The sequence below is a fragment of the Augochlora pura genome, chromosome 6 (genome assembly GCF_028453695.1).
Source record: "Augochlora pura isolate Apur16 chromosome 6, APUR_v2.2.1, whole genome shotgun sequence".
Lineage (NCBI taxonomy): Eukaryota > Metazoa > Arthropoda > Insecta > Hymenoptera > Halictidae > Augochlora > Augochlora pura.
The window spans coordinates 6879470-6905382 of record NC_135777.1 but is presented as its reverse complement, the minus strand read 5'-3'; the positions used below and the strand labels follow the sequence as shown (position 1 = coordinate 6905382).

Sequence of the window (25913 nt, the reverse complement as noted above, 5' to 3'; positions counted from 1 at the left end):
CAATTTTTTAAAATATTCTTTTAAAGTATATACCTCAATGAATGGATCGTAGTATTATTCGTAGCTTTCCTGAAAATTATTTCAATTATATTTAGATAAATATTGTTTAAACAATATCGAACTTCTCAGAAAATTATTTGAAGCTAATTTTCAAGTTCGAAAGCTACTGCAATGCGACTAAATGAACGCAGCGCGACAGAAATGCAACAAAATTACTTCAATTGTTAGAAGCAGCTGCTTTATTGACTTTGAAAAGTCGAAGGAAATTGGCAAGTACAAACGCGATTAGTTCGCAACGCCAAGTTCAATTTCTGTCCGAACAATTGACAAAAGCCACGCGCTATAATGACTTCTGGTTGCTTTTCGAATTTCTTCAATTTCTCCAAATTTCTCGCGCGTGGAAATTGTCGTGGAAACTGCCAATTATCGGTGATCAATTAAATGGTCAGAATTCCGTTTTAACCATACGAGAATCCTCCAATCGCATCCCTTACTTGATGAAGTCATTGACCTGGGATCAGCTGCACGTTACGTGAGGTCAATGCACCGATATCGTGTTTCGTGACCGACATGTCCGAGGAACAAATGTGCTTTCAACTAAATTAGTGAGTATTCTCTTATATTAATGATATTCTTTACAATTGTTAAACAAATTTGGCAAGTTCGCGCTCTGTGACTTGTTCATTGGTTCGAACATGACCCGTAACCGTCGCAAATGACCTCAGGAATCTCTCATTTCCCGGAGTTACAATACTTTGATACACCCTGTATATATCATTATGTGTCATAGTTATATTGTTAATAACAATTTGTTATACAATTTGTTATATATATGTACGCGAATGTCTCTAACATAATTTTATTGCATGAAATAAAGATTATACTATCTTACTAAAAAATATTGACATAATTAATGACAACTTAATATTATTTTATTACAATGTTTGTTGGTCATATTGATATTAATTGCAAAATTAATTCGGTAGAACTGCTGGCTTTAAAGAAATACAAATTAAAAGTTTCCTACTTTTTTTTTTGTTACAAATTAATTTTTTTAATAACATGATGTAATTCAGTTTTACTTAATTCTATATGGGTTGACATTAGTTATCCGATATTTTAGATTAACTATAACGACGATTATAAACGATTTATCGTTTAGCCGTAAATGTAAAGTTAGCGTCGATTTTTCCACAAGATTTGCGTGATTTAACGGTCGAGAAATTTGGTATGTGCAAATTGTTGAACATTGAATGTACCGATGACAAATTAGTTCGACCAGTTGAAGTACCTGCAGTGGATCTATTAATTCGAACAAAAAATTAATTATCTAGGCATTCTTTAAATCATCAATTAAAAAAATGTGTTTTCATTGATTATTTGGTAAACTTTGTACCTTGTCATGAATTTTCTATTTGAAGAGTTCACCGATGCTGTTGTCTCACTCAAGTTATCCGTTGTTCTATCACGCATTTCGAAGGACATCAGTTTCTTCGATAGCTCAGCCTTTTCCATCTTCAGCTTTTCGCACTTGTCTTTATAGAATTTTGTACTCCGGCTAAGATTGTAGTAGTGAGCTTTTAGCGATTCGTATTTCTTATCCTTAAAACCAGTTGTACAATTAGTAATTTCCATTTAATGTGACCGCGAAAAATTTAGAAACCAACCATTTCCAGGAAACGTTGAATCACAATTTTCATCTGATTATGTTGGAAACCATAAATTGTATTCAGAGATTCCAATAATTCTTTAACCGGCACGAAAAAGTTTTGTACTCGGGACAGGGAAGGTTGTTGTAATTCTACAGAAAAGATGTCCGCTTGTTGGCATTGCGGACAATGTCTCTCGGCTGCGTTGCAAAAAAAATATATTTGTAAATGTTTAATTATGTTATGTTGTTTATGTATGTTTAATAATGTCCAATTTTTTCGCTGCATTACCATATTTTGATTTTGATTACGTTTACCTGGTTGAATGCAATTCTGACAATATATGTGACCGCACTGTGTTAAAGAAAAGGGTTGTCTTCCTCTTTCGGGTGTAGCGTAACAATTGTTACAGATGTAATCGTCCATAATAAGCGTCAGTAAACAAATTTGTGTTATCGCAGAATCCCACAGGAATTTTAACAATTCTTATCTTCTATGAAAGCTTGGAAATATAATCAAAGATAGTAGCGTTTGAATTCAATTCGAATCAAACATGCGAAACAAAGATTAAAACTGAAACATTCCGCTATACATTTATACCAACTATTACGATTTTCGAAAATAATTAACTCATATTTCGAGTTGGTCAGGGATTACCACGCGTGTCAAGTTGGCTCGTATTACATAGAGCCAACTTCACATAATAACACAGTAACATACAGCAATATTATGAAACATAAGTATAATGAAAGAAACTTAGCTTAAAATATTGCTCTACAATTGTCCATAATTGTCCATCAATTAATTTCAATTGCTTAGTTATACTTTTTCAGAAATATATAAAAATCTTTTCCGACATAATTTCAGAAATTGTAATACGTAAAACGTCCTGAAAGAACTATCAAAGGATTGCATCTTATTTGCAATGAGTCGCTTGATCTTCTACAAGCAACAATTTTATCAATAAACAATATATTACATTGTCGCGTTTCTTTTTCGAAGGAAAACGTCCATGGATCCATCTCTAAATAAAAAACAGCTACACATCTGTAGATAATACTACTTCTGCATCATAGCTTTACAGCAGATGCCGACTACGGACTCTGTAAAGTCACGTGACTCTTCCATCTCTTTAACGAGATTGGTCATTTACCATATGCTATCCTCTCATTGGTTAACTAGCGATGTTGATTTTTGTAACGCTCATTTCAAATTGGAACAGTTGCCACAATCACGTAAATCACGTAATGATACCCCAATACAAAGAAGGGAGATTATAGAGTACAAATAAAAGAATCTGTCAACACATTTAGTGATTACGATTTTCAGTGATTAATAATCTGACACCAACGTTTGTCATTTGTGTGCGTTACAGTTCCTTTACATCGTAAACATTTTACGATGTCGTTCGCAAAAGCAAAGATCAAAAGATTTAACGAATTGGAAAGTAAGTGCCTGCATGGTGTTCATTATTTCTACTTCATATGTTCATATTACTTAAAATAGTAATATTTTTGTATTAAACAAATATTAAAATATAAATATACATTTGCAGATGATGTGCCACCACCAGGAGCATATGATCCTAAATTTGATAACGATGTAAAAGGGGCAATGCTAGATAAATCAGATAGATTTCTGGACAATAAAAGCATGCACAGCACTGATTGTAATTTGTCAGTCTGCAATCATAGTAGTAACAAATCTAGTATAATCTTTCGAACGGTACGTAACTTTTTTGAAAGAACGAGGTATCGATTTTATTTTAAATTGAATCATATTCTTATAGCCCCAGCTAGCAAAAAAATCTGCCGCACAAAATAAAAGTGGAAAGCTAACAAGCAGATCTATTTTGCCTTCATCGGATACAGAATTAAAATATACTTTAGATCACAAGGTTGCGGATCTGCAAGTAGAATGTTCGAATAAAAACAAGACTATACAGGAGCATTTGAAACAGATACAGGAAATGCAAGATGAGATACAAAAGTTACAGTCCCAGTTGGAAGAACTTCATAAAAGCCAAGCAGAGGTTGAACAACGCCATGAGACTGAAAGAAAATCTATGGTTGTGAAATATCTCCTACAATTGCAAATATATCTTCATTTATTTGATGTAGTATACAATTTCTAATTTTTGCTTACAGATTCAAATGCAACAGGAAGTATTAAAGGAACATATCGAAAGACATCGATCAGAGCTGGAGCTCATTCGAAAGCAATTATTAGAAGCTTGTGAAGCTAAAGCACATGAAATCAAAGCTAGGAACGACTTGGAAAGTGATCTCACAAGTCGAATTACAGTTTTCATGGAAAAGATAGATACGTTGGAGTCTCTATTAACCAATCAAAAATGTACCAGTGAGGATAAAGTAAATAATCAATGGATATACTAAGATATCAAATTTTGTAACTAAAACTACTATTTGATCATTTTAATTTTCATTTGTAGATTCAAAGTCTTGTAAAGCAAGTTGAAGAATTAAATAGGAAGATCGAAAAAACATCGGAAAATCATGAGGAAGGGGTCCGTTTATTGGAACAGGAAAAGCTTGAACTTAATACTTGCATTAATAATTTGCAAAACAAAATTGCAGAATGTGAAGAAAGACTGAAAATAATGATCGTTGAATGTGATACACGTGTAAAAGCAGCTTTTTGTACCAGCTCCTAGTTATATCAACATAATTCACTTATTTTAATTATGTAAAAATTCGTTTACGTAGGTGAATATCATGATAAGAGAAGCAAAGACTGCTGTAGAAGAAGAAATGCTATTGACCGAAGAAAGATATGCTGCATACTTGACACAGATCGAGAAGGAACAATTAGAATTGGATGAAAAACTTTCGGGGAAAGATGCAGAAATAAATAAACTTTCAATAATTTTAGAAGAGTTGAAATCGTCTATACAGAATCAGGTAACTATCTAGAAATACAATCGTAAATTTAATTGAATTTTTATAAACACGTCTCATCAAATTTAGGAAGCAATTGATCTGAGTTTGCAATTGGAATTAAATCAAGCAGAAGCGGAACTGGCGGAAAAAAGAGAAGAATTGCAGACTCTAAAAAAACAAATTCAAGAGGAAGCAGCAGAAATAGCCGCTACAAGAAAAAAGTATTGTTTTATTTGTCTGTACATATCTTTGAATGTACATTATATTCTAAATATTTATAAAACTGTTTAGACTCGAAACTTCAATGACAGAAAATCAAGAATTGATTGTTACTTTAACTAAACATTTAGTTGAAGGTAATACCGATGTCGAAAAGTTACAGCGTGAATTGAAACATGATGAAGATAGTGTAAATAAACATCGCGAATTACTGACCATTATGCAAAATAATTCGAAAACGGTACATGTTCAGATGCACGATCTCATGAAACAGTTCAATGACAGAAGAGTATTAATAAGTCAATTAGAAACTGAAAAAATAAACAAAATTCATTTGATTAAAACTATATTTGAAGCCAAAATCGAAGATTTAAAGCAGTTAAGAACGAAGGAAGTAACACAATTGCATTCCGCCTGTGATGAAAAGAATGCTCAAAATGCCGAGGTACTTTTTATTCACTTATATCGCAACTATAGAACTTTATTTTAGGATTGATTTAAAGGATTTTACTTAGCCTAATTAATCGTTGATTTTAAATATTAGATGAAAATTCAACTGGAAAACTTGGTGGAACGTTTAGATAGGACGAAAGATATGTTGCATAAATTGGAGGAAAAGAGTAGCACTCAAGAGCTAGAAATTTCTCAGTTACAAATAATAAATCGTGACCTTACTCTACAGATGGAAGGAAGTAATGCAAAAATAACAGAAAGTAATAAGTTCTGGGAAGAAGAAATAATAAAATACAAAGATATTGTAAATAAGGTATTGATTCGATCATTGATTCAAATCATTGTTACAGTATAATTATGTTGTAGAATTTATGAGGATGCATTTGCAGGCAAATATCAGGATAGCGGAACTTTCTAACACAATTAGAACCTTCGAGGAGAGACGTGATAATATAGAAGACAAAACCGAATTACTTAAAGATGAAAGAGCCCGGCGAGAAGCCGCCGAAGAGTACGTTTCTTTCGCATAAATTATTCTATCAAAAGATATTATTCTTGCAATAATAAAATTTATTTTTGTTACTGCAGAGAGGTCAGAAAACTCCTTGAATATAATGCCCGCTTAAAAAAAGATCACGAAGAGATCAGTGAAAAATATGCGGAGCTAATAGGCCATCAGAATCATAGGCAGAGGATTAGACACGTGTCTCAGTTGAAGGATAAAATCGTTCAACTGGAAATGGTGAGTTCAATAATCTTCAAAGTAATTTCTCCTCGTGAAAGTATATATAAATAATATGAAGTGTTGATACAATAAGATATTATGCATATTTTTCTAGGATTTACGTAAGAAAGCAACGAAAATAGAACAGCAACAAAAAATCATTGAAAAAATAAGATCAGAAGAGAAACATGTGCCAAATAAGTTCAGATAACTAATTATTGTTATTACCTTTGATTTATGGCCACCATTAAGTTATTGCTGTTACGTATAGTATAGATTGTATGTGGGAACAGTTCAAAGATTTGCGGGATGATATTTCCAAACAACGTAAAACGCAAATTGAGAATGAAAAAAGTATACTAAAAAAAATTTATGGACAAATTGTCAACGTTTAAAGATACGGATTCTCGAATGCGTGAATGCTGCCCCACGCTTCATTATTATAAAGTTTTATTGTTAATGGTTTACCGTCAAAATGGAGAACGTTATTTTTATTTTTACATGACTTGCATCCTATGTCGTCTTAAAGAATGATCTTGCAAATTTTGTCTACCATTTTGTCGAGTACGTTGTTTATTAACACCGATTATGCTTTAACGGCTACGCAATGGTGTAAGAGACATGAAAATGACACAATATAATCAATAAACAATAAATTTACTTATAATCTCCCTTCTTTGTATTGGGGTGTCATTACGTAATTTACGCGATTGTGGCAAATGTTCCAATTTGAAATGAGCGCTACAAAAATCAACATCGCTAGTTAACCAATGAGCGGATAGCATATGGTAAATGATCAATCTCGTTAAAGAGATGGGAGAGTCACGTGACCTTACAGAGTCAGTAGTCGGCATCTGCTGTAAAGTTATGATACAGAAGTAGTATTATCTACGGATGTGTAGCTGTTTTGTATATATAGATGGAGCCACTGACGTTGGTCATGTGGAGGTCCACTAAAGTCACTATATATATATATATAGGTTAGGTCGCGTATTAAATGCTTGTGATTACTCGAGTAGGTTCTCTATATTTTATTAACCAATGTATAAATATTAACGAATGTATATATATATATTAACTAACGAAGACGCGCCACGGTTCTGCACCACGTGGTGGAATTATAACTTAGGTTTTTGAATCGTGAGGCACACGTATTTCTCCGACGGAAGCCAATGTAGAAGTAGGAAGAAAGAAAGGAAGGAACAAAGGAAAAGTCAGAAACAAATTCGAAACGGTACGCGCGAACTATGTACCATGTAGTATGTCAACTCGCCTCGACAACCCGCGCTGCGGCGGCCGAGTGCGAAACTACGCATCCGCCACAGTCATGTGGGGAACCTGGAGTTTTACCTCGGATTCCCCACAGTCATGCTAGTGTTACGGTCTAAATTGTTTGGATGTAGGGAATTCGATGTGGTTCGGTTGCCCGTGGAGCGCTGAACCGCTCTGCTCGTGAAAGGTTGTAGAGAGTTGTACAACTTTGAATACTTTAAGCAAAAAGGTACTTTATTGATAGAGCTCTATGATGTACTTTCTTTGACTGTCGAATAAAGTCTGTCTGTATTTTCCCGGGGAAAGCAAGTTTTATTCCTGCGTTCCTTCTGGTTCTTCCTCCCTTGTCCAATAGGAAAATTGGGGTCCTCTAGCTGGATGCTGATTCGTCGGATGGCTCATCTTCTGGTTGCAGATTGGTGGTGATTGGTGGTTCGGCGGTGCGCGTGCGGCTGGGAGTGCGCGACGGTCGAGCGCGCAGGGGCAAAGCCCGCCGAAACGAACGGAGTGGGGTATGCCGCGCGCGAAGACCTCGGTTCAAGGACAGCGTGAGATTGGGAGAGAGAGAGGTCAGGGAGAGTTCCGAGAAGTCCCTAACTATCGATTTTCGACGTTCAACACTTTAGCGGTCCGGATTTGTTACTGTAACTCGTTTAGTTTGTGCAACATTGTAGAGGATCTTACGAGAGCCGACGTGACATTGTCTATATTCCTCGATTAGTCTTGCTAAAGAAAGCAAAGGTTTGACGATGAACTTCGTGGGAACTTTCTCATTGTCTCTTTACATATTCTCAGTTATTCCTCTCGGGCGATACAATGTCTCTATATAAATATGCGATATAAATTTGTATATACATTCGAACTTCCCTCCTGCCGCCATAAATTGAAACGTATAGTCTAATAGCGTGGTCGTAATATAAACAAGTGCCTATGTTCGCGTTGCTCATGAAACGTGATAACGTAACACTAGTATGACAGGGTGCACAACTCCGTATGGAAAAAGTTAAGTTGTGTGGTCCAGGTAACTTTCGGGAAAGGAATCCATCTGTTGGCGAATAGCGGAGATAGTTTCCACAAAGCACGTTTTACATGTACCGCGCCTAAATCACCATATTGAATTTTAGTTCATCCAAGTTCGGAGCTGTTATTGATAACAGTAAAAAAAAGTTCCCCGAAGAATTTACTGTATAGTCGAGGTTCCCTGCACGTGGTCACTATCAGATAATGACAATGGACGATGTACCTTCGTTGTTGATCGTCACTGTCTTGTATCCATCGAATATTTAAAAAAGAAACAGACAGTACAATTATCAGAAATAAAAAGACAGACACACAGTAAATAAAAAAATCTTAATGCTCTTATGTAATATACCGCCAAACACAATGAGACGTTATCTTTCCCTATTGCATATTCCAGATTTCGCATTTTGCGCACAACTGTATTGTCCTCTATTATAGCCTAGGTGTACCAGCGATTCCAGGTTTCGAAACCATGTCTGAACAATCAAGCTCCATAGACATTTTAGATTTGCAAGACATATACACGCCTATTGGTGTACCTCTAAGAGGAATCTACAAACGGTAAATAACTCGTATTAATATATAACCTGACACAAACATTTTAATAATTAATTCAAATAATATTATACACGATATATCAGATTCTTTATGTTAGATTTTTTAATTTTTGACAATAAGTTTTACCGGCAATTATTAAATTGATTCAATTTAATTATCCGTAATTACAAGCGATTATTAATATTTATTACAGAAGTTTCGCTTATATAACAATCAAAGACAGATTACCAGTGATTTTGACTAAAATAATCGACACCCTGAGTCGCAACAAAGATGATCTTGTAAAACTACATGGAGTGGTAACGTATATATATAAGTTTCAGTTATTTGACACTTTAAAGTTTTATTTATATAATTTAATAAAATTACATACTTATATTTAGTATGTATTGGAAGAAATTAAACAGGTCATAGGATTTATCAGTAAATTAAAGAACGAAATGGTTACTAATAAAACTTTAAAGCCTTTACAACCAGTATGTGGCGTACTAGATAACGATGCCGATGAATGGAACAAATATCTGATAAAACGGACTGAGCTGGAAAGAACTATACCTACATGGTTTAATACACTTTGGTTGTATTGCGAATGTTATATGTACCGGTCCCTCGCACAAGAATTTGCCCTTAAGTACGATTTACAAAATTCCTTTCAAATAATTTTATGTTCAAGCGATATGTAATTTAAACTTTGCATTTATTTTCAGAAAATACTTGCATAATTACGATGTTTTTCAACAGCAAAAGCAAAATGCTTTCACCGGTTCATTAGTTAGCATAGAAGCTTTGGCTGCTTACACAATGAACCATGCAAACATTGCACATCTTTTGACATTGAAAAATACGAAACAGGAACTGTTCAAGTTTCTTCATTTAAATCTTTGGGGCAATAAGTATGTTACATTCTCGACATTCGTTCGCTAAATACGATTAAAGCTGGAAATGAATTTTTATTGTTGTAGATGCGATTTATCGCTTAGCGCCGGAGCAGAAGTTAGTCAAAGTAAAAACCCCATAGAAGTTCTGGAATCATTGCAATCAGACATTCTAGTCGACGATTCAGAATCCGTTTGGAATTTGTTGAGAAAACAAAAATCTTACGGCCCATGTATCGTAGACATGGTACTGGATAACGCAGGGTACGAATTGTTTACTGATTTATGTTTAGCAATATTTTTGATGGCCAGTGAATTGGCCACGAAAATCAGATTTCACGTGAAAAAATATCCATGGTATGTAAGCGACACAACGAGAAATGATTTTAACTGGACTCTGGCGTACATGAATAATTCGTTGAATAAAGATTTGAAAGAATTAGCCGAACTAGCAACGAATTATTTGATAACTAACACATGGACTGTCGAGGTATAGCAATTTTTTTTTGCACAATTCAGCGATCTATATAATATGATAACTTTAATGTTCTATTGTGTATTGTTATTAGGAAGAGTCCTATTGGACAGGACCGTATGATTTTGCCGAGATGAGAGAACATGATAAAAGATTGTATGCAAATTTATCAACAGCGACATTGATAATATTTAAAGGCGATTTAAATTATAGAAAATTACTCGGTGATATAAATTTTGCATCTACGACAACATTTACCGATGCATTAAGGGAGTTTCTACCGGCGCATATACTTAGCTTAAGGACAGTGAAATCGGACGTCTGTGTTGGTTTGCAATCGGGTGTAGCGGATAAACTTTTTGAAAAAGACGAAAATTGGATGTTTACTGGTCAATATGGTTTAATTCAAATAACCTTGGCCGAATCTTGCGGATGTTCCAATATATGTTAGAAATAAAAGGCTGGAGATACATCATTTTGTACATATGTACTACCTGATTTCGTGTCTGTATGTTTAGTTACTATGTGTTCAGTATGTATCTATCTTTGCGTACACGTATATGGCAACTGAAAAATTGTTTTTATACTTCAATTATTAAAACTTTCGTCTGTTAATATTTAATGGATACCGAAAACATTCGATCTTTTCAATTATTTACTACTACAATTTTAATACTAAAAATAATTACAAAAAGTCAATATGTATTTACTATCGTGATATTTTCTAATTTAAATACTTGTTGCATATACAAATTTTCGATAATTGATTATGTACGACACTACGAATATATGTGTAATCTGTAAACTTTTCATACTCTTAAGAATTGTTCTGAAACACGTGATTTAAGTGTACATACATAGATTACTGTACAGATATGTATATAATAAAATATATTCCATTTGTAAAATATAAACTTGTTTCTAAGAAATAATTAATATAATAATAATAAATATATATACACTGATTCCAATGATTATTTATTTTGTCTAAAAAGAATAAGAATATGCATTAATATTTAAAAATATATAATTTATGTTTAGTTTTTGGAAGTAATTTCAAATAATAAAAAATTAAAACTTTTCATTAATAAAATTTTGTGATACACATATTTAACATAATTTTTATATTGTATTTTTAGAATTAGTATGGTTAAACAATTTTTTAAAATTTATTTACTAAAATCAAATAACCATTACGGAAATAGAAGTTTCATGTTAGTCATTGCTTGTTTTAATTTTGTACAATATACATTACATCTCTTAAGTAAAGTGTGTTAAAAAGTTACAATCTGGTAGGTACACATAAACATATATATCTAACATCTTAATTCATGGATAAATATAGGTATGAAATAAAAATAAAGAAATAAAGATATTGAAACTATAATTCGCTTGAAAACGAATTGATTTTTACTCAATATGAACGTATCCATAATACCGGATGAATATTGCAAATTAATCAAATTTATTGAACAACCGAACGATATGTTTTTATCAAAAATGTCACGTATTCCTAAAATGGTATAAGTATTATCATTTGTAGTCTTAAAAATTATGGGTTTTGATTCCTTTTCTTTACTGCGTGTACATCATTAAAAATGTGCCCTTAAAATTATTTATTTTAAAAAATTGTGAAACTAAATGTAAAATGCCAGCTTTTTATGGATTAATTCGCTTTGAATTAATGACATATAATTTGATATATATATTTTTTTTCTTTAAAATACTTGTTCAAAAGTGAAGAAAATTTCAAAGAATTTTACCAAGTGGCAGTAGAGTTCTGATAAACTTGAAAAATTATTTTTAAATTAACGGAAGCGTTAAGATTACGATTATACTGTTCTTTGAATTTATGCTTGTCCTGCAAGCTGGTTTTTACAAACTTTGTAGTATTTCATTTATTATTTATAAGCAAATATTTCAATAATGTGCAAGTATAAAATTATTGTGTTTATTAACTATTTTTCATAATACAAGAAATGTAACAATAACTAATACTTTCTAAACTTCTTCTGTTTTTTTTATATTACTTTAAACGTATGTATGTATAATATTTCGGTATTGCTATACGAGTATAAAGAAATAACAATAGCTATAATACTAAGGCAGCAATAATAAAGGATTTTAAAATTCCTACTTCTTTATCTTTGTTTATTATTTTTAAATTATATATATATATTTATATATAGACAAAAATAAATTTATCATTTTCGAAAACACAGTTATTTAAAAACAGAAAATAATTTTATATATTATACAGACTTATGTAAAAATTCCCTCAACATTATGAATAATACATTACATAAGATATCTTTATGTTATTGGACAACGATGTTGTATTCAATGGATACAAGATGGTCCAAAAATATGTGATCGCATAAAGATATTTAAGATTAAGTGTTATTTCAATTTAAGAAGTACTATGCTAGTAGGTCAATTAAATTAATAGCAGAAACATTATTACTAAAAATATAGAATTTTCAGCTACTTTAGTTATCAGGTTAACAATGAATATGTATAGAATTTTTCATGTTTTTCGGTATCGAGAAATCATAAATTATTCAAATATCTAAACGATAATTGAAACAAGACAAGACTTTAGGAAATTCATATATATATATATCACTTTATAGTGTTTACAAATCCAGGATAAACCTTCTGCTGCGGAAGGTATGTGGATATCACAAATACAATTTGTAAATTAAATACATAGAAATGCCACTATTAAATAAATATAGTAAAAAGAATATTACGAATATTCAATAATTATGATATATGTAAACTCCAGAATTGATAAGTAATCACATGAATGATAATTTTAGTATTAAAAGATATGTTATACTGAAAATTATATATTACATTTTTATAGTATCAGTGTCGTTAGAAGATCTAAAAAATGCATGTTTTTATAAAATCATACAATAACATTCAGTACTTCTTGATCACTGTATACATGTACGCGAGAAATTTTTTAGAAGTGACATATGTTAGTGCTGTTTACTTACACTTTTTTTCAATATATGAAAAGAAAAAGAGTACTTGTTTCCGACCAAGCCAGGTTTATACACATAACGATGTTTGTTCTGTCATCGCAAAGTGATTTCTCTACTTACAACAATCAAATCTTCAGTTTGTATCTTTCTGCTCATGTATCTCGCATCTTATAATGTTCACAATGTACATGAAATTAATAACAGAGAACATTGAACATGTATCTGCGCGTCGCAATCGATTAAAATGAAACGTGTGAGTTCCGATATTGACTTGCAGCATGAAAATATTCTCACAATATATATTTGACTTAAATGAACAAAAAAAAAAGAGAACGACATTTGTAGATTATGCTTTCAACGTCCGAGTACTTTACTGCCACCTAGTGAAGCTATAATAATGTAATGTTTTCCTAGAAAATATTTCGAAAAATTAAGCAATTTGGTACATAGGGAACATCTAAAGAAACAGTAAAAATTCGTCATTGTCACAATTGTGCAAAGAATTACTTTCATCGCTTCAACATTCGGGCAACTAGCAGGAATGTGGCACTTAAATTTGACGTTACAGATAGCCACATATAGACACTGTCTATAAAATTAATTCCAGTCGATGTGCAAACACAATAGACACTGAAAAGATATAAGACAGAACTCTTTGCACAGTGCGATCTTTCGTTTCTTAACCAACATGGCACTACCCCGCACACGATATACCCATTCACACCTTGAATTTTGTTACTTTTGTAATATTTAAATATGAACATTCACATTTCGGCTATCAAATGTATTAAATAACAATAATGGAAATGACTAATCCTCTAACTCTGCTTCATACAGTCGGGTTTAAGGTATTTGGTCTGAATTGTATGATCAGTAACAATGATTGTAGATATTACACTTCAGATTGCAACTAAAATTCATGCAAAAATTTATAATCCCCAAGTATTCACGCTAGTACCCAATATTTACTTTATACACTCGTAGTTTGTAAAAGATCTGTTACTTAGTGAACGCGGCGAACACAGCCCACAGGACTGGGTTAGCGTTGGGTTTAGCAGCTTCCGCTTCGAAATCAAGATCTAATAATGTCCGTACCCGTCGCATTGCTATTTCATAATCATCGTCGGAGAGTGGTGCAAATGCATTTTCTAGTACATCGGCTGCGTGAGCCAAAATTACTAAAGCTAATATTCGCCTGTCCATACGGCCGGCATCATTAACCCACCGATTTAATACAGCTTCTTGAATCTGTGAAACAGACGAAAATCATCCTTGCGGTACGAACCAGATAATGTTGACAAATATAAAACAATACGACGAGAACTTTAAAACCAACCGAATGTAAGTAATCTTATCAGTTCACACCCACGCAAGCACGCGATAAGATATTACTTATTCAAATGGAAACGGTGAACGTGAAATATAATGACATAATATTTATGGATATACATATATATATATATATACCTTTTTTACAAGACGACATTTGGCAAAGATATCGGTAAGAGGATGAGTAGTCATATCAAAGAGTAAGAAATTTTGTTTCTCTGTTGTTAAAACTCCTTTCTCTACAAGATTTTTCGCTAATCTTTCTCTAACGTTTTTTAGTTGGTATCTCAATTTAAGCGGATTCCATGTTTCTCCTGAATGAATGGAAATTTTGATTAAAGTAAATTACGATAAATTACTAATTAAACAAGTACATTTCTCAATCGATATATACATAATCGGTATGCACAAACCACTAAGATATTCGATCCAGCTAGGAACAGTTTCAGGTGGATCAGTTTCTTTTAGGTGTTTCAGAGCTTCGTCTAATAAAACATCTCCCGTCGGTGCGTCGTTCTTCAACAGTAGTTTCCTCACTAAGAGTCCCTTCTTACGCATACCAGCTTTCTCCAATTCCACACGACCACGAAATCCAAGCTCCGCCAAGATACAACCGCGTAATCCAGAGCTTATACAGTCGTTCCAAAATGAAGTGTACCCCTGTAAAAGAATATATACTTGAAAACGTAAATTACTAGGCGTAAATTAGTCGCTAGCTCCGCGAGGTGTGATATCACGGTTGCAAACCAGCTATAGGTCAATAACGTCAACAAACCTCTTTGTCCTTGAGACCGAGCAGTAAAACTTCCTCCATCAACGTCAAACGTGTCTCTTTATCGGAATCGTCGTCGATCGTGGGATTCGAATTAAGATCTTTTTGCGTCGAGGAGTCTGTATCTGCGCCGTGGCCGGACAATTTGTCATTGTGACCAGTATCGTTTGAACCATCTTGACCTAGACTACTGCCACTGCTGCTGTTAACTACACGTCGTCGTTGTACCAATCCGTCACTGCGATTCATCATTCGACGAAGCTCGGCTTCCTTTGCGATTACGTCCGCGTGTCAAATACGCCACCGTGTCGCCTTCCCTCCCGTTGATTAGGCGTGCAGCAGTCGACCGCAGTTAAAGCAAGCTGGCGGCATGTATCGAGCAATACACACTATATTGTTGACGTTTTGACCGATGCGACATATCTTTCCAAGATGGCCAGCCCCTACGGACGTTGTTACTTTTATATCGGAAAGTGTGGTGGTTCGCTCACTTTTATTCGCCCTCGCGCTACATGTGATCGAGAAAAGGTCCGGGCTGCTAACGTTGACGCGTAACACTACCGTTCTGAACGTAGTTCGTTGTTTCGGCGATACATTTACCTCGGCGCTAATGTTTTCGTAAAAGAAATCTATCGAGGTTCAATCGAGGTCCACTCGACAGTCATCGAGCCCCGAGATATGAATCGCGGAACCGTGTTTTACAGAGGTCTATAGAAAGCTTGCACGTTATTCGGAAATACGGTTTATAATTGCTCCGTCGGTAAGTTGTTCGCGCGATCGTTACGCCAAATTCTACGCGCGATTCGCGTTAACTTTTGAAATATAGATTTATTTAATATCTTTTGTTATACGTATCGGGGACAGATAATAAAAGTCATTTAACAGATTTCTATGATAACTTTTGAGAACTTCAATTTTCTCTTTGTTGCCATAAATCATTAATGACGAAGGAAATTATAATTCAGTCGTTTACAATAATTTTCAACGATTAGAATTTATTCTAATATTCAGTAACAGTTGTCGATGAAAGAAATTTTACGTTGGTCATTCTAATGATCGTTCGCGACGAAATTCTCTTATTTTCCATCGTCTATGACAGTGACAGACGAGAAAAATTTACTTTAATCGTTTCCAAACGTGTCAATTAAAGAAATCGCATTATAATTCTGCAATGCATTTAAATAATTATTTTTGTTATATGTAAAATATATTTCTTATCGTCATAACCTTAAAAATAAACATTAATTTAATCGATTACATGGAAGTGAAATGTTCTAAGAGTGTCTCTTTTCATTCGAAGTCGAGTACGGTTACAAATCTACAATTGCACTTTATTGCGACCGCTATTGTATATTTTACAATAGATGCAAACGCAGTTACGAGGTATTCAAAGTTTGCTCTATTTTCCTCGACGATTCATTGTCAGCGTATAAGCGTCCACTGCAATTTGCTCGTCGACGTTTTCAACACAATGCAATAAAAAGAACTAAACCTGACATAACCTGACATTTGTCAAATATTGCAATGATGGTAACCTCTATTGCAATGATGGCGAATTACATCGAGATGGGAACAATTTACGTTCAACTTAATTAGATTATAACGTTTGTAGTTAATTTAAATTAGTAAGTTTAATTGCATTAAACTTTTGCTGTATCTACCGCCCCAAGACATTTATTTTTATATCTTGGCATCCAAATGTTGTACTATTTAACCAGTGTATTATTTGGATGCGCTATCACCGAGTTGATAACTTAAATTGCCGTACATAATTACACGTTTGTGTAATTAGATGTTAATTTGTTGTCACTAACATTTGCAAAACGTGTTTAAAAGTTTCTTTTATACTTATTATCGCCGACAGAATCATTTAAAACAATACAAAAGAATTACATACATTTTAGTGTCGAAATCATTTAATTCCGCTATGAATGGGTTAATGCAATACGATTTAAGAAAATTGCCCACTGAGCACCGATGTCAGCGTAATTTTAATATACGCGTACCTCGATAAAGGGGAACTCTAGAATTTGTTCCGTGTTTAATTGTGGCAAGAGCAATCGGTGTTTTATCGGGGTTAGCAACATTGCGGTCAATCGCCAAGCATGGTGGATTCGGTTCTTCGATATCGAGCTTAACCCTGACGCTCAATGTCAACTATCCAATGTCGGTGTACTCAGATTTGCATTGAACCCATGGCGCGAGAAAATAAAAACAAAATATTTAAAAAGTTTGATACTATTTTGAAAAAATTATACCGTTTTAAATAATGTTAAAAAATACTTCGTATAACACACTATATTTGTGGATAATCGATTTTACATAGTCAGTTAGTTTTTTTCACGTTTTTACAATTTGCTGCAATGACAACGCCGAATGTACAGATCCGTAAGAAAAGATAGCGTGCAATTTAAAACTGAGTCAGTTTTCTAAAATTAGTTCGAACGGCTTGATTTATTTTGAGACTTTAGTAGGGTCGGTTTGCTAGACAACGCGCAAGAAGATTTTTGCAAAAGTTGCAAATCTGGTTGACGTAGCAAAGAAAATAGGAATATATTTTTTTAACTTGTCTAAAAACATCGACACATTCGGTTTTCATTTTTTTTGACAATGTTGCAGGCGAGCAAAAAATCTGAGAAAAATCGAGTACACGAGCCGTGATAGTACCTTATCAAGGAATTAATATAAAAATAGCTAATACGTTAGTTTTCGAGAAATCTTCAATTTTCCGATTATATTTTGGTTTCTCATTTTTGATAATCACAGCTTGCAACTGAAAAATCTGAAAAAATTCTATAACATGTGCCTTGATGTCCAAGATAAACCATGTTTCTTTCAAAATTTTAGAAAGCCGCTAAAGTCGTCGTGAGTCTTTGTTGCACCAAGAGTTCAACCAAAAAGTTTCGGCGACCATAGGTAGACCATTAATTAACATAGAAGTACAGTGGGGCCGGAAGGGGGTTAGAGAGGGAAAGAGAGTGAGAGAGAAAAAGAAGTAGGGAAGGAGAGAGAGAGAGAGAGAGAGAGAGAGAGAGAGAGAGAGAGAGAGAGAGAGAGAGAGAGAGATGAAAGGATCTGGGCGAAGGAGAGAAAGAGAAAGAGAAGGTAGGAATCGAGGCTGTCGGTGAAGGCGCAACGAGTGGCACGTTCAGTCGTCCGGACCCGCTCGGTCGGTCTAAGCTGACGGTATTCGATGATATTCCCCGTGATCGTGGTGGTTCCGTCAGGTCTTCGATTGTGTAAATATTTCTCTTTTTTAATTGTGCATTTCACCTGGAAACAATCCGCGCGAGCAGGAAGGATACGGAATTAGAAACGAGATCGAGAATGAGTCAGTGATATCACCGTTAAATGCATCGACATTTTCCCGGGGATAGGCATCAGGTGAGTTAGAAGAATTTGTTATGCTTATCGGAACAACGTGCTCCTAACGAGCTTCGCGACGATAACGTCCGTACTTATATCACGCTGATTAGCAATACGCGGCCGGGTCGGATTCGCGAATACTGGTAAATTTCTAAAAAATGAAAGAACAATGTTTACATTTCGCTCAAGATTACAGTCTCACTCATAGCGATAATGATAAGGCTAAGTATCTGGAACAAGACAGCTGTTAAAGTATTTTCAACGCGCGCTATAGCGTTTTTAGGTTAACAGTAAGATCGAAGTGTATTCGATTTCCTTTGACAGAACATATTGGAACGGTGTTTCTTAATCGCTCTCGCAATCGCGTCGCGGTCATGCTTTATAGTCACCGATAATTTGTTTCCTCGATCAAGGTGAACATTGTTCTGTGACGTACGTGTTAAAATAATCACACAGGAATTTCATTCTCTCGCTTGTGTGCTCTGTGAATCGCTGCTCGGTTCTCTCGTCTTAAATGTCTTTAGCCGCGGGTCTCACAAAAGGGAAACCATGGGAACCGCCGCCGTAATCACATTATTCATAATTAATGAGAACACTTTACGATGGTTCCGTAGACGCCACCTCTAATCATGTGAACGATGAATTACCACGAATTCGAATTCGGCGATGCCGATGCTCAAAGCTAATCCGTTCCCGCTCTCCCTCGTTTTTTTTCTTTTTACTGTTATCCACGGATAAGTATGAAAGTCGCGCGTTACCTGGACCATTCGTGTGATAAATAATTAGCATAGAACGTGGTACAATTACTTGTATCTTGGACTGTGATTGGCTACGAGTGACTGGATAATATTATACACGGGAAACTTGTGCCTAGAAAATTAGATTTTCGTATACTCTGAGTGTGGAAAACAAGGAATTTATAAGTGATTCAGCGATCAATTAACAATCGCGAAATAATTGTTATCATGATTGTGGTTAGATGTAATTATGTAGAATTTAACACGTTGACGCCGGCATGGGCCACCGGTGGCCCATGCTTGTCTGTTCCATGGGGCGGCCTGACCCACCGGTGGCCCATGCTAGACTGTCCCATGGGGCGGCCTGACCCACCGATGGGCCACGTTTGTATATCAAAAAATACGTAGTACAAAATGTAATTTTATTGATTTAACATTATACATTAACATTTCTACCTTATAATCAAACATTGAACACAAGATACACAACTTATAATTTAATCAATACATTTAAAATATCTATTTATGTTTCCGATGCAATTTTTTAAAACATTTCAAACAAAGTGCCGGCTTATTCGGACAACTGCTACAAAAGGTCATTACTTTTTTTGTTTTGTTTGCGGCATACTGTATTCCTTTTAAGTTTGTTAAGCGTTTGTAACACTCTTTACATCTTTTCCTCATCTTCCTCGCGGATCCTTGGTATGAACTTAAAAAATGTTTTTTCCGTCTCCTTACTATTAGTTCTTCACTAGGGGGATTCTCAACACTTTCCAATAGAAAATCAATAATTTTTTCTCTAAATTTTAAAATTTTGTAACGTTTGGTTCCCCACTTTTTGTGGATGTACCACGCATTTACTAAAGAGGTCCCGCATATTAGCTCCATGACAACTTTTCGATACCATTTTACTGTTTTCCGTAAAGATTTATAATAGGAACACATCTGATCAGATATATCAACTCCCTTTTTCGCACTATTGTAAGAAAAAACGGTATCTGGTTTTAATTTATCACCTTTGCCACGAATAATAGCGCAATTGTGAGATTTCGAAGTGGTTAACATGCACAGGGGTCTTTTGTCGGTCCACTTCAAAAATTTCACGCCGTTCCGATTTTCAAGAGATATAATGTCGCCGCGTTTATGTTTTTGTTTTGCTTGCGGCGGTAGAAATTTTCTGTTCATTTTCACTGTACCGCAAATATATGTTCTCTTAGTGAGAAGTTCTTCGGCTAAAGGAATACTTGTATAAAAATTGTCGGTAAATAAAATCCGGCCCTCGAATAATAGATCTCCTATCAATCTCATGACCATAAAAAACGAATTAGGGTTTTTCCCCAATTCAAGCGACTGGCCACCGCGGGTCCTATCAGCAGGTTAGACCACCCGCGGGCCACGTCAGAATTTTGGAAATTCAGTCTATTCGAATCAGGTAGTGGGTATTAGAGCGCAAGCATTAAACAGTATAATTTGGTGCCACGCCGCCCCATGCAGCGGACCGCTAGTTGAAGCGCCGCCGCACGGAACGGACCGCGAATATCCGCGCCGGCGTCAACGTGTTAATGAACTAGTTGAAAGAACTATACTCGAAAAACTTATTCAAAGAACCGTACAGCTACTGTTAAATCAGTTCCTTATTTTTCACCTCTTCAGCTGTGGCAGCGCAGACTCTCGACCAAGGGGACACTGTAAATCCTAACTCTCCGTAGTGTTACATTCCTAAGATGATTTAGGTGTGCCCCGCGGTTCCCCGCGGTTCTTCACCGAGTCGACATCTCTCGATAGAAGTCGATGCTTTTGCTCGTTAACGACTCAACGCCAGAGCCGTTTGTTTCTTAATATTTTGTTGTGGTCTACCGTGAACCCGCCGGTTCCGTGTCGCAAACATTATCGTATTTTACCTGATTGTATTTTCAAACCGATGCTTCAATTTAACAAAATACACGGAACTCTCGGTCAACGTTATTTCGATCAAAGGTGCCGAGAAAGATCTGCAACAAATAATTGTAACACAATTTTAATTCAACACTGTTTTCATCAAGGAAATCAAAAGACACTTTCTAAAAGTTGAATTAAAAATTATTTTCTAACTTTAATCGCTGTTCCTCGATTGACGTTTGACCATTGTACGTCAGGTCCATTGTCGCTCGATCAAATTACTACATACGTATTTATTTTTTTTATAATAAAAAATTATTATAATGATGATAATAAATTTTTATAATACCGTCGTTGCACCAGAAAACAAAGCGAAAAGCTTCTCGGCCAATCCGACACAGTAATGCCCGTTTAATGTTTGCCATTTTGGGTCTGCATCGCGAACATTATCTGACAAGGTATGTAGGTGTTCGGTTGTTATCTCTCCTTTCGTTCGCTCGCTTCTCGAGTGTCTGTAAAACGAGAGTGAGAAACGTTGAATGCGAGTGAAACAGGAAGAGAGAGAGAGAGAGAGAGAGAGAGAGAGAGAGAGAGAGAGAGAGAGATTGCTGTGAGGATAATGTACAATATTCCCTTGTTAACATCTCGTTTTGATTTCCAACATCCCATGGCGCATCCAATAGCACTTTTCATAGGCGCTGGATACGAAACGTCACCGACTCAGCATAGAATAATACTTGCCGCTTCTCAGTGTATCTGGAAACGTCGAAGGAAGTCGCTTAAACATGGAATGCCGTTTCGTGTCTCGCATGTCATTCGTACAAATCGATCGCTGCAAATAAAAGATGTTTATGGATCACATATTTAGGATTTTTTTTATATACACGTATTTGTGTCGCAGCTTAAAATAGTCTAAAATTTTTAATATCATAAACAATTGTCATTATTGAAATGATTTAAAAAATATAATAAACAGCGCCAAACACATCTTTATAGATAATATTATTAACAATAAAAAGTAAAGCAAATAAGCATAATAAATCGATAGATATAAAAGAAACGGGCGTCAAATTTATCAATGTTACAGAATAGATTCGGATGAGCATGAAAGAAATTACCGAATTATTCCGCGGTCCGCCCCCAAGGAAATAGAGCGAACTTTCGACTGCGTATTCGTACGAGAAATGTAATGCAACAGGGGCACGACAGGAGCGATTCGTACCGTTAAAAAATGCAATTATGTCACACTGGTCGCGGTAACAGGATTTCAAAGTTTGTGTTCAGTTCCTCGGGCTAATAAACGTTGATATAGTTCGTCCGATAAGACCGAGATTCGAATTCTTATGCGATTGTCGGATAATTTAAGCATCGCGTGTTACCATGTACACTCGGAACGATACTGCGCGAAAAAAAATTACAGGTGTTGAGAACGATGCTCGATTACCGGCGCGCGCAGGTTTGGGCATTCGTTACACTCGTGATTCCATGATCATCGGCCACGGTTCGATTGAACGAAAGCTTTCCAGTGAAAGTACACCTCGACTCTCCATCTCTCGTAAATTTCACATACGTCGAGGTAATTCGGTGTTTGAAGTTGTAAAGAGCTCCAATGAACATCGCAATCTGAACGGTACCAAAATCGAATACTGACATCTATCGTCGATTACGAACAGTGGTGCCTACATCAATTATTGTTGCGCGCTAATACTTTTAAATGACCTGTTGAATGCTTAACCACGGTGAGGTATATCTAACAATTATTGCGATACGATAATTTCAATAATTAAAAGAAAACCTACGGAAGGCAGTTGACTAACTAATATGAAATTTACAGCACATTAAAAGTAAATACTTTACGTTATTTCATAAATCATGAATATATTTGTATATAATTATATTGATTATAATATACAAATTCTATAATATACAAATTCTAATAATACGAACATTATTTAAAATAGTTCTGTGAACGAGTCGTTAAAATCCGAATATAAGCATGAGTTCCACCGATACCTGTTTCCCGTGCGCGCAATAAATTAATGTCGTTTCGCGAACGAACAAAATGTTCTGTAATATTGTCTGCAACGAATTTTTCCGTCCGGTTTCTTTTTTTTGCGGTACGGCGTTGGCGAATGCAGTGCCGGCTGGTTTATCGGTAGCAATATTACGAAGGAACGCGATCGCGACCGATAAGCGCTAATTCGCTCGACCATGCGAAAATATGTAGATAAATAGATGGCGCTCGCGATCGTGCAAAACGAGCCGAGAACAAATCTCGTGCTGGTTTGATTACGCGTTTAACCTCTTAGGCACGTCATAGTAGCTTTCGTGAATGTTTCGTGCTTCACTCGATTGTTTTATTAACACAATAAGGGCGGGAGTCGTAGTACTACGATTTATGTCGACTGTAGCTTAAAGGTAGGAGTCGTAGTAATACGATTTATCTCGACTGTAGCTTAAAGGCGGGAGTCGTATTAGTACGGTTTGCAACCTCATTGCGCAATCCATACCCAATCCATGCGCACTTTACATTTGTATTTAGTATGTTTTGTGGTTTGAAGCGTTACCTAGCATACTTTCGTCAAGATGCCCCACCTTTAATGTGTTAATTATTAAAGGAAACGGTTGAAGTGAAAGTGTACAATACGCTAAGAAAAGAATATATGTATAAGAATATATATTAAGAAAAAATAGTAATTTAGTTATGAAAAACAGTTGCTTAAACTACTTATTAATTTATTTTTAAAAGTATATTCTTTCAAAAAATTAAAACACTTTATTCGAGTTCACGATCTAAAATAAAACGTCTGCTTACTATACTTGTCACTTAAAATACTATTTGCACGGCACTCTGTTCTCAGGTATTTTCTCATCTCTTACGCATAAAAACTGATAAGTTTGTCGTTGAGAAAATTGTCGGGAATCTGCGTGAGAAAACCGATACGAGCCGATTGTATGTTAATGGAACCAATTGTATGCTATATGTAAATATAACACGGATTACCAACAGCAACATAGTTAAAGGTTGATGGTAAGCGATGATCTAATATTGAGAATCTAATACGGAAGGTTAATTTCCAGGTGAATTTATGGATACGGAATGTACTGAGCATTGCAAATATTTATATCTGCACTGCGATTTTTTTATATAAAATATAAATGTTGCCCACCGTTTGTGATGAAGAGGAAATGTATTTTATTCTTGTCTTGAATCATTTTATCGAGTTACAAACAATATGAAGAAATTGTTGAATTTTTTTAATAGTGTCACTGTTTTGTGTTTGATACTTTTTTGATACTTATATGGAAATATTCGAGCAATTCGAGCAAATGAAAAATTAGAAATCCGTTCGAACGTATTCACACAGAATTTTCGAAGTGAAAATACATCTTCGAATGCATCGGAATCTTACAAGTGTACAAGTAAAGTACCCGTGCACCTCTATTTAGCAAAGCTCTTGTAACGGTGAAGTAGATCATAACACGCGTCGAGATAGTTGTCATTGGAATCCCAGCGGTTCAAATTGCAGCACAGACGAATACAGTGAGAAAATCTCTGTAGAATCATACGGTATACCTAAGATCATTTAATAATGGTTATACGTATAACTACACTCCGCAGTATTTCATTGCATACGATTACGCTTTGTTAATTATATGGTAAAATATTAATTTTGTTCGTAGCTCAAAGTACAGTAGATGTAAAAAGTATTCGAGCGTCTTTTAAAAATGGTGTAACCATTTTTAAAACTGTACTAAACGGCTTGAATTATTTCACGGTGTAAGAATTTACTTTATAATAATTAAGATACTTTTTTTCAGTTTACTGATACCTGGATTGTCAAAAGAATAATTTATAAAATTAAAAGGAAGATATGACACCTCAAAATGGATCAATTCTTTTGGTTTGAATGATAAAAAACTATATGGTATAGTTACACCGTTTCAATGGTGTCCGAATACTTCGCAGCGCGACAGTAAATCATTAGCGTGGAATGTTTAATACCTCGGCGTCAACTTAGGATCTTAACACGAGGTTACTTATCAACGCGAGAACGTTCCTGGAAGCGTATTCGACTTGAAAGCTCGTTACCCAATCTGATCCCTTAAATTCGCAACGTCTTGAGAAAAGCCGGGATTCATAATTTAACGGTAACGACTTCCTCTATCTACGCGCGCGCGCACACTGGTGGTGTATATCTACGTCTTTGATCGGAATTCAAGGCACGGCGCGGCGCAGCGATAGAAGGACGTCGATAAAAGAAATGCCTTGGAAAATTTAGAAGACAATCTTGAAAGCGCTCGAGCGGTCCATGCTCGCGCTCATGCTCGTGCCTATGATCGCGCACGCGCGCGCACATGGTTGCAGAAACGGCATCGCCGGTATGGCAGAACACGAATTCTTATGCGGAATACATAACTCAGCCAGGGGGTCGATTTTTGCTGAAACGATCGAACGTCCAGAAAACCAGACCGCTAGTTTCGTATCTGGAACTTAAATCGGCCCCGCGTCACGGTAGAACGAACCCATATGTACGCGGAGTAGAATCACGCTTGTGTGTGTTGTCACGGCGCCCCTCTGTCTCTCGGCTTCAACGTACCCTTTCCGTTCTTATGGTCTGATAGTAATCAGGTCGACAGATATCCGAACAGCCTCTAGACGACAACCGGGAAGGACGTCTACGGCTGGCCG

General features: G+C 35.3%; 5 protein-coding genes and 1 long non-coding RNA gene across 23 annotated transcripts in view; 3 read left to right on the top strand and 3 right to left on the bottom strand.

The window, feature by feature from the left end:
* Positions 1-610: 610 nt before the first annotated feature.
* Positions 611-7687, bottom strand: LOC144471854 (uncharacterized). 8 transcript variants are annotated; one of them, XM_078184394.1, is made up of 5 exons: positions 7029-7687; positions 1967-2547; positions 1668-1849; positions 1397-1602; positions 611-1302 (listed from the first exon to the last, which is right to left on the bottom strand). In XM_078184394.1, the coding sequence occupies exons 2-5, from the start codon at positions 2073-2075 to the stop codon at positions 1152-1154; spliced, it is 648 nt and encodes a 215-aa protein (XP_078040520.1). In that variant the 5' UTR covers positions 2076-2547; positions 7029-7687; the 3' UTR covers positions 611-1151. The 8 variants fall into 8 exon arrangements, with proteins under 8 accessions (XP_078040520.1, XP_078040521.1, XP_078040525.1 ...); XM_078184395.1 differs by having other exon boundaries at positions 1967-2151; XM_078184399.1 differs by having other exon boundaries at positions 1967-2151; positions 7199-7212.
* LOC144471853 (uncharacterized) lies at positions 2985-6198 on the top strand. The gene is made up of 12 exons (XM_078184391.1): positions 2985-3096; positions 3205-3374; positions 3439-3717; positions 3797-4021; positions 4102-4293; positions 4376-4570; positions 4637-4770; positions 4841-5213; positions 5313-5534; positions 5611-5732; positions 5810-5963; positions 6061-6198. Exons 1-12 carry the CDS (start codon positions 3051-3053, stop codon positions 6154-6156), a joined length of 2208 nt encoding a protein of 735 aa, XP_078040517.1. The 5' UTR covers positions 2985-3050; the 3' UTR covers positions 6157-6198.
* A 530-nt stretch (positions 7688-8217) lies between the features above and the next one.
* Positions 8218-11110, top strand: LOC144471514 (damage-control phosphatase ARMT1). The gene is made up of 7 exons (XM_078183623.1): positions 8218-8552; positions 8635-8798; positions 8989-9094; positions 9179-9426; positions 9503-9688; positions 9758-10160; positions 10240-11110. The coding sequence occupies exons 2-7, from the start codon at positions 8710-8712 to the stop codon at positions 10594-10596; spliced, it is 1389 nt and encodes a 462-aa protein (XP_078039749.1). The 5' UTR covers positions 8218-8552; positions 8635-8709; the 3' UTR covers positions 10597-11110.
* A 1169-nt stretch (positions 11111-12279) lies between these two features.
* Sau (Golgi phosphoprotein 3 homolog sauron) lies at positions 12280-15929 on the bottom strand. The gene is made up of 4 exons (XM_078183369.1): positions 15243-15929; positions 14881-15127; positions 14606-14781; positions 12280-14386 (listed from the first exon to the last, which is right to left on the bottom strand). Exons 1-4 carry the CDS (start codon positions 15489-15491, stop codon positions 14138-14140), a joined length of 921 nt encoding a protein of 306 aa, XP_078039495.1. The 5' UTR covers positions 15492-15929; the 3' UTR covers positions 12280-14137.
* Positions 15930-17983: 2054 nt separating this feature from the next.
* Positions 17984-25913, top strand: part of LOC144471382 (uncharacterized) — a 49127-nt gene continuing 41197 nt past the window's right edge. Inside the window, exon 1 of the mRNA XM_078183362.1 lies at positions 17984-18623. The gene's annotated coding sequence lies outside the window, so the exon portion shown is untranslated. The remainder of the gene's footprint in view (positions 18624-25913) is intronic.
* The window catches only part of LOC144471386 (uncharacterized), a 42104-nt gene continuing 34807 nt past the window's right edge, over positions 18617-25913 (bottom strand). For 4 of the 11 annotated variants that reach the window (XR_013494264.1, XR_013494257.1, XR_013494256.1 and 1 more), the window contains 3 exons: positions 21962-22052; positions 21570-21732; positions 20908-21333 (listed from right to left, as the gene is read on the bottom strand). This is a non-coding gene — a long non-coding RNA (uncharacterized LOC144471386). Of the gene's footprint in view, positions 19476-20907; positions 21334-21569; positions 22053-22338; positions 22642-22664; positions 22777-25913 lie in introns of those variants that run through there. The other 7 variants (XR_013494260.1, XR_013494265.1, XR_013494263.1 and 4 more) reach the window with 6 other exon arrangements.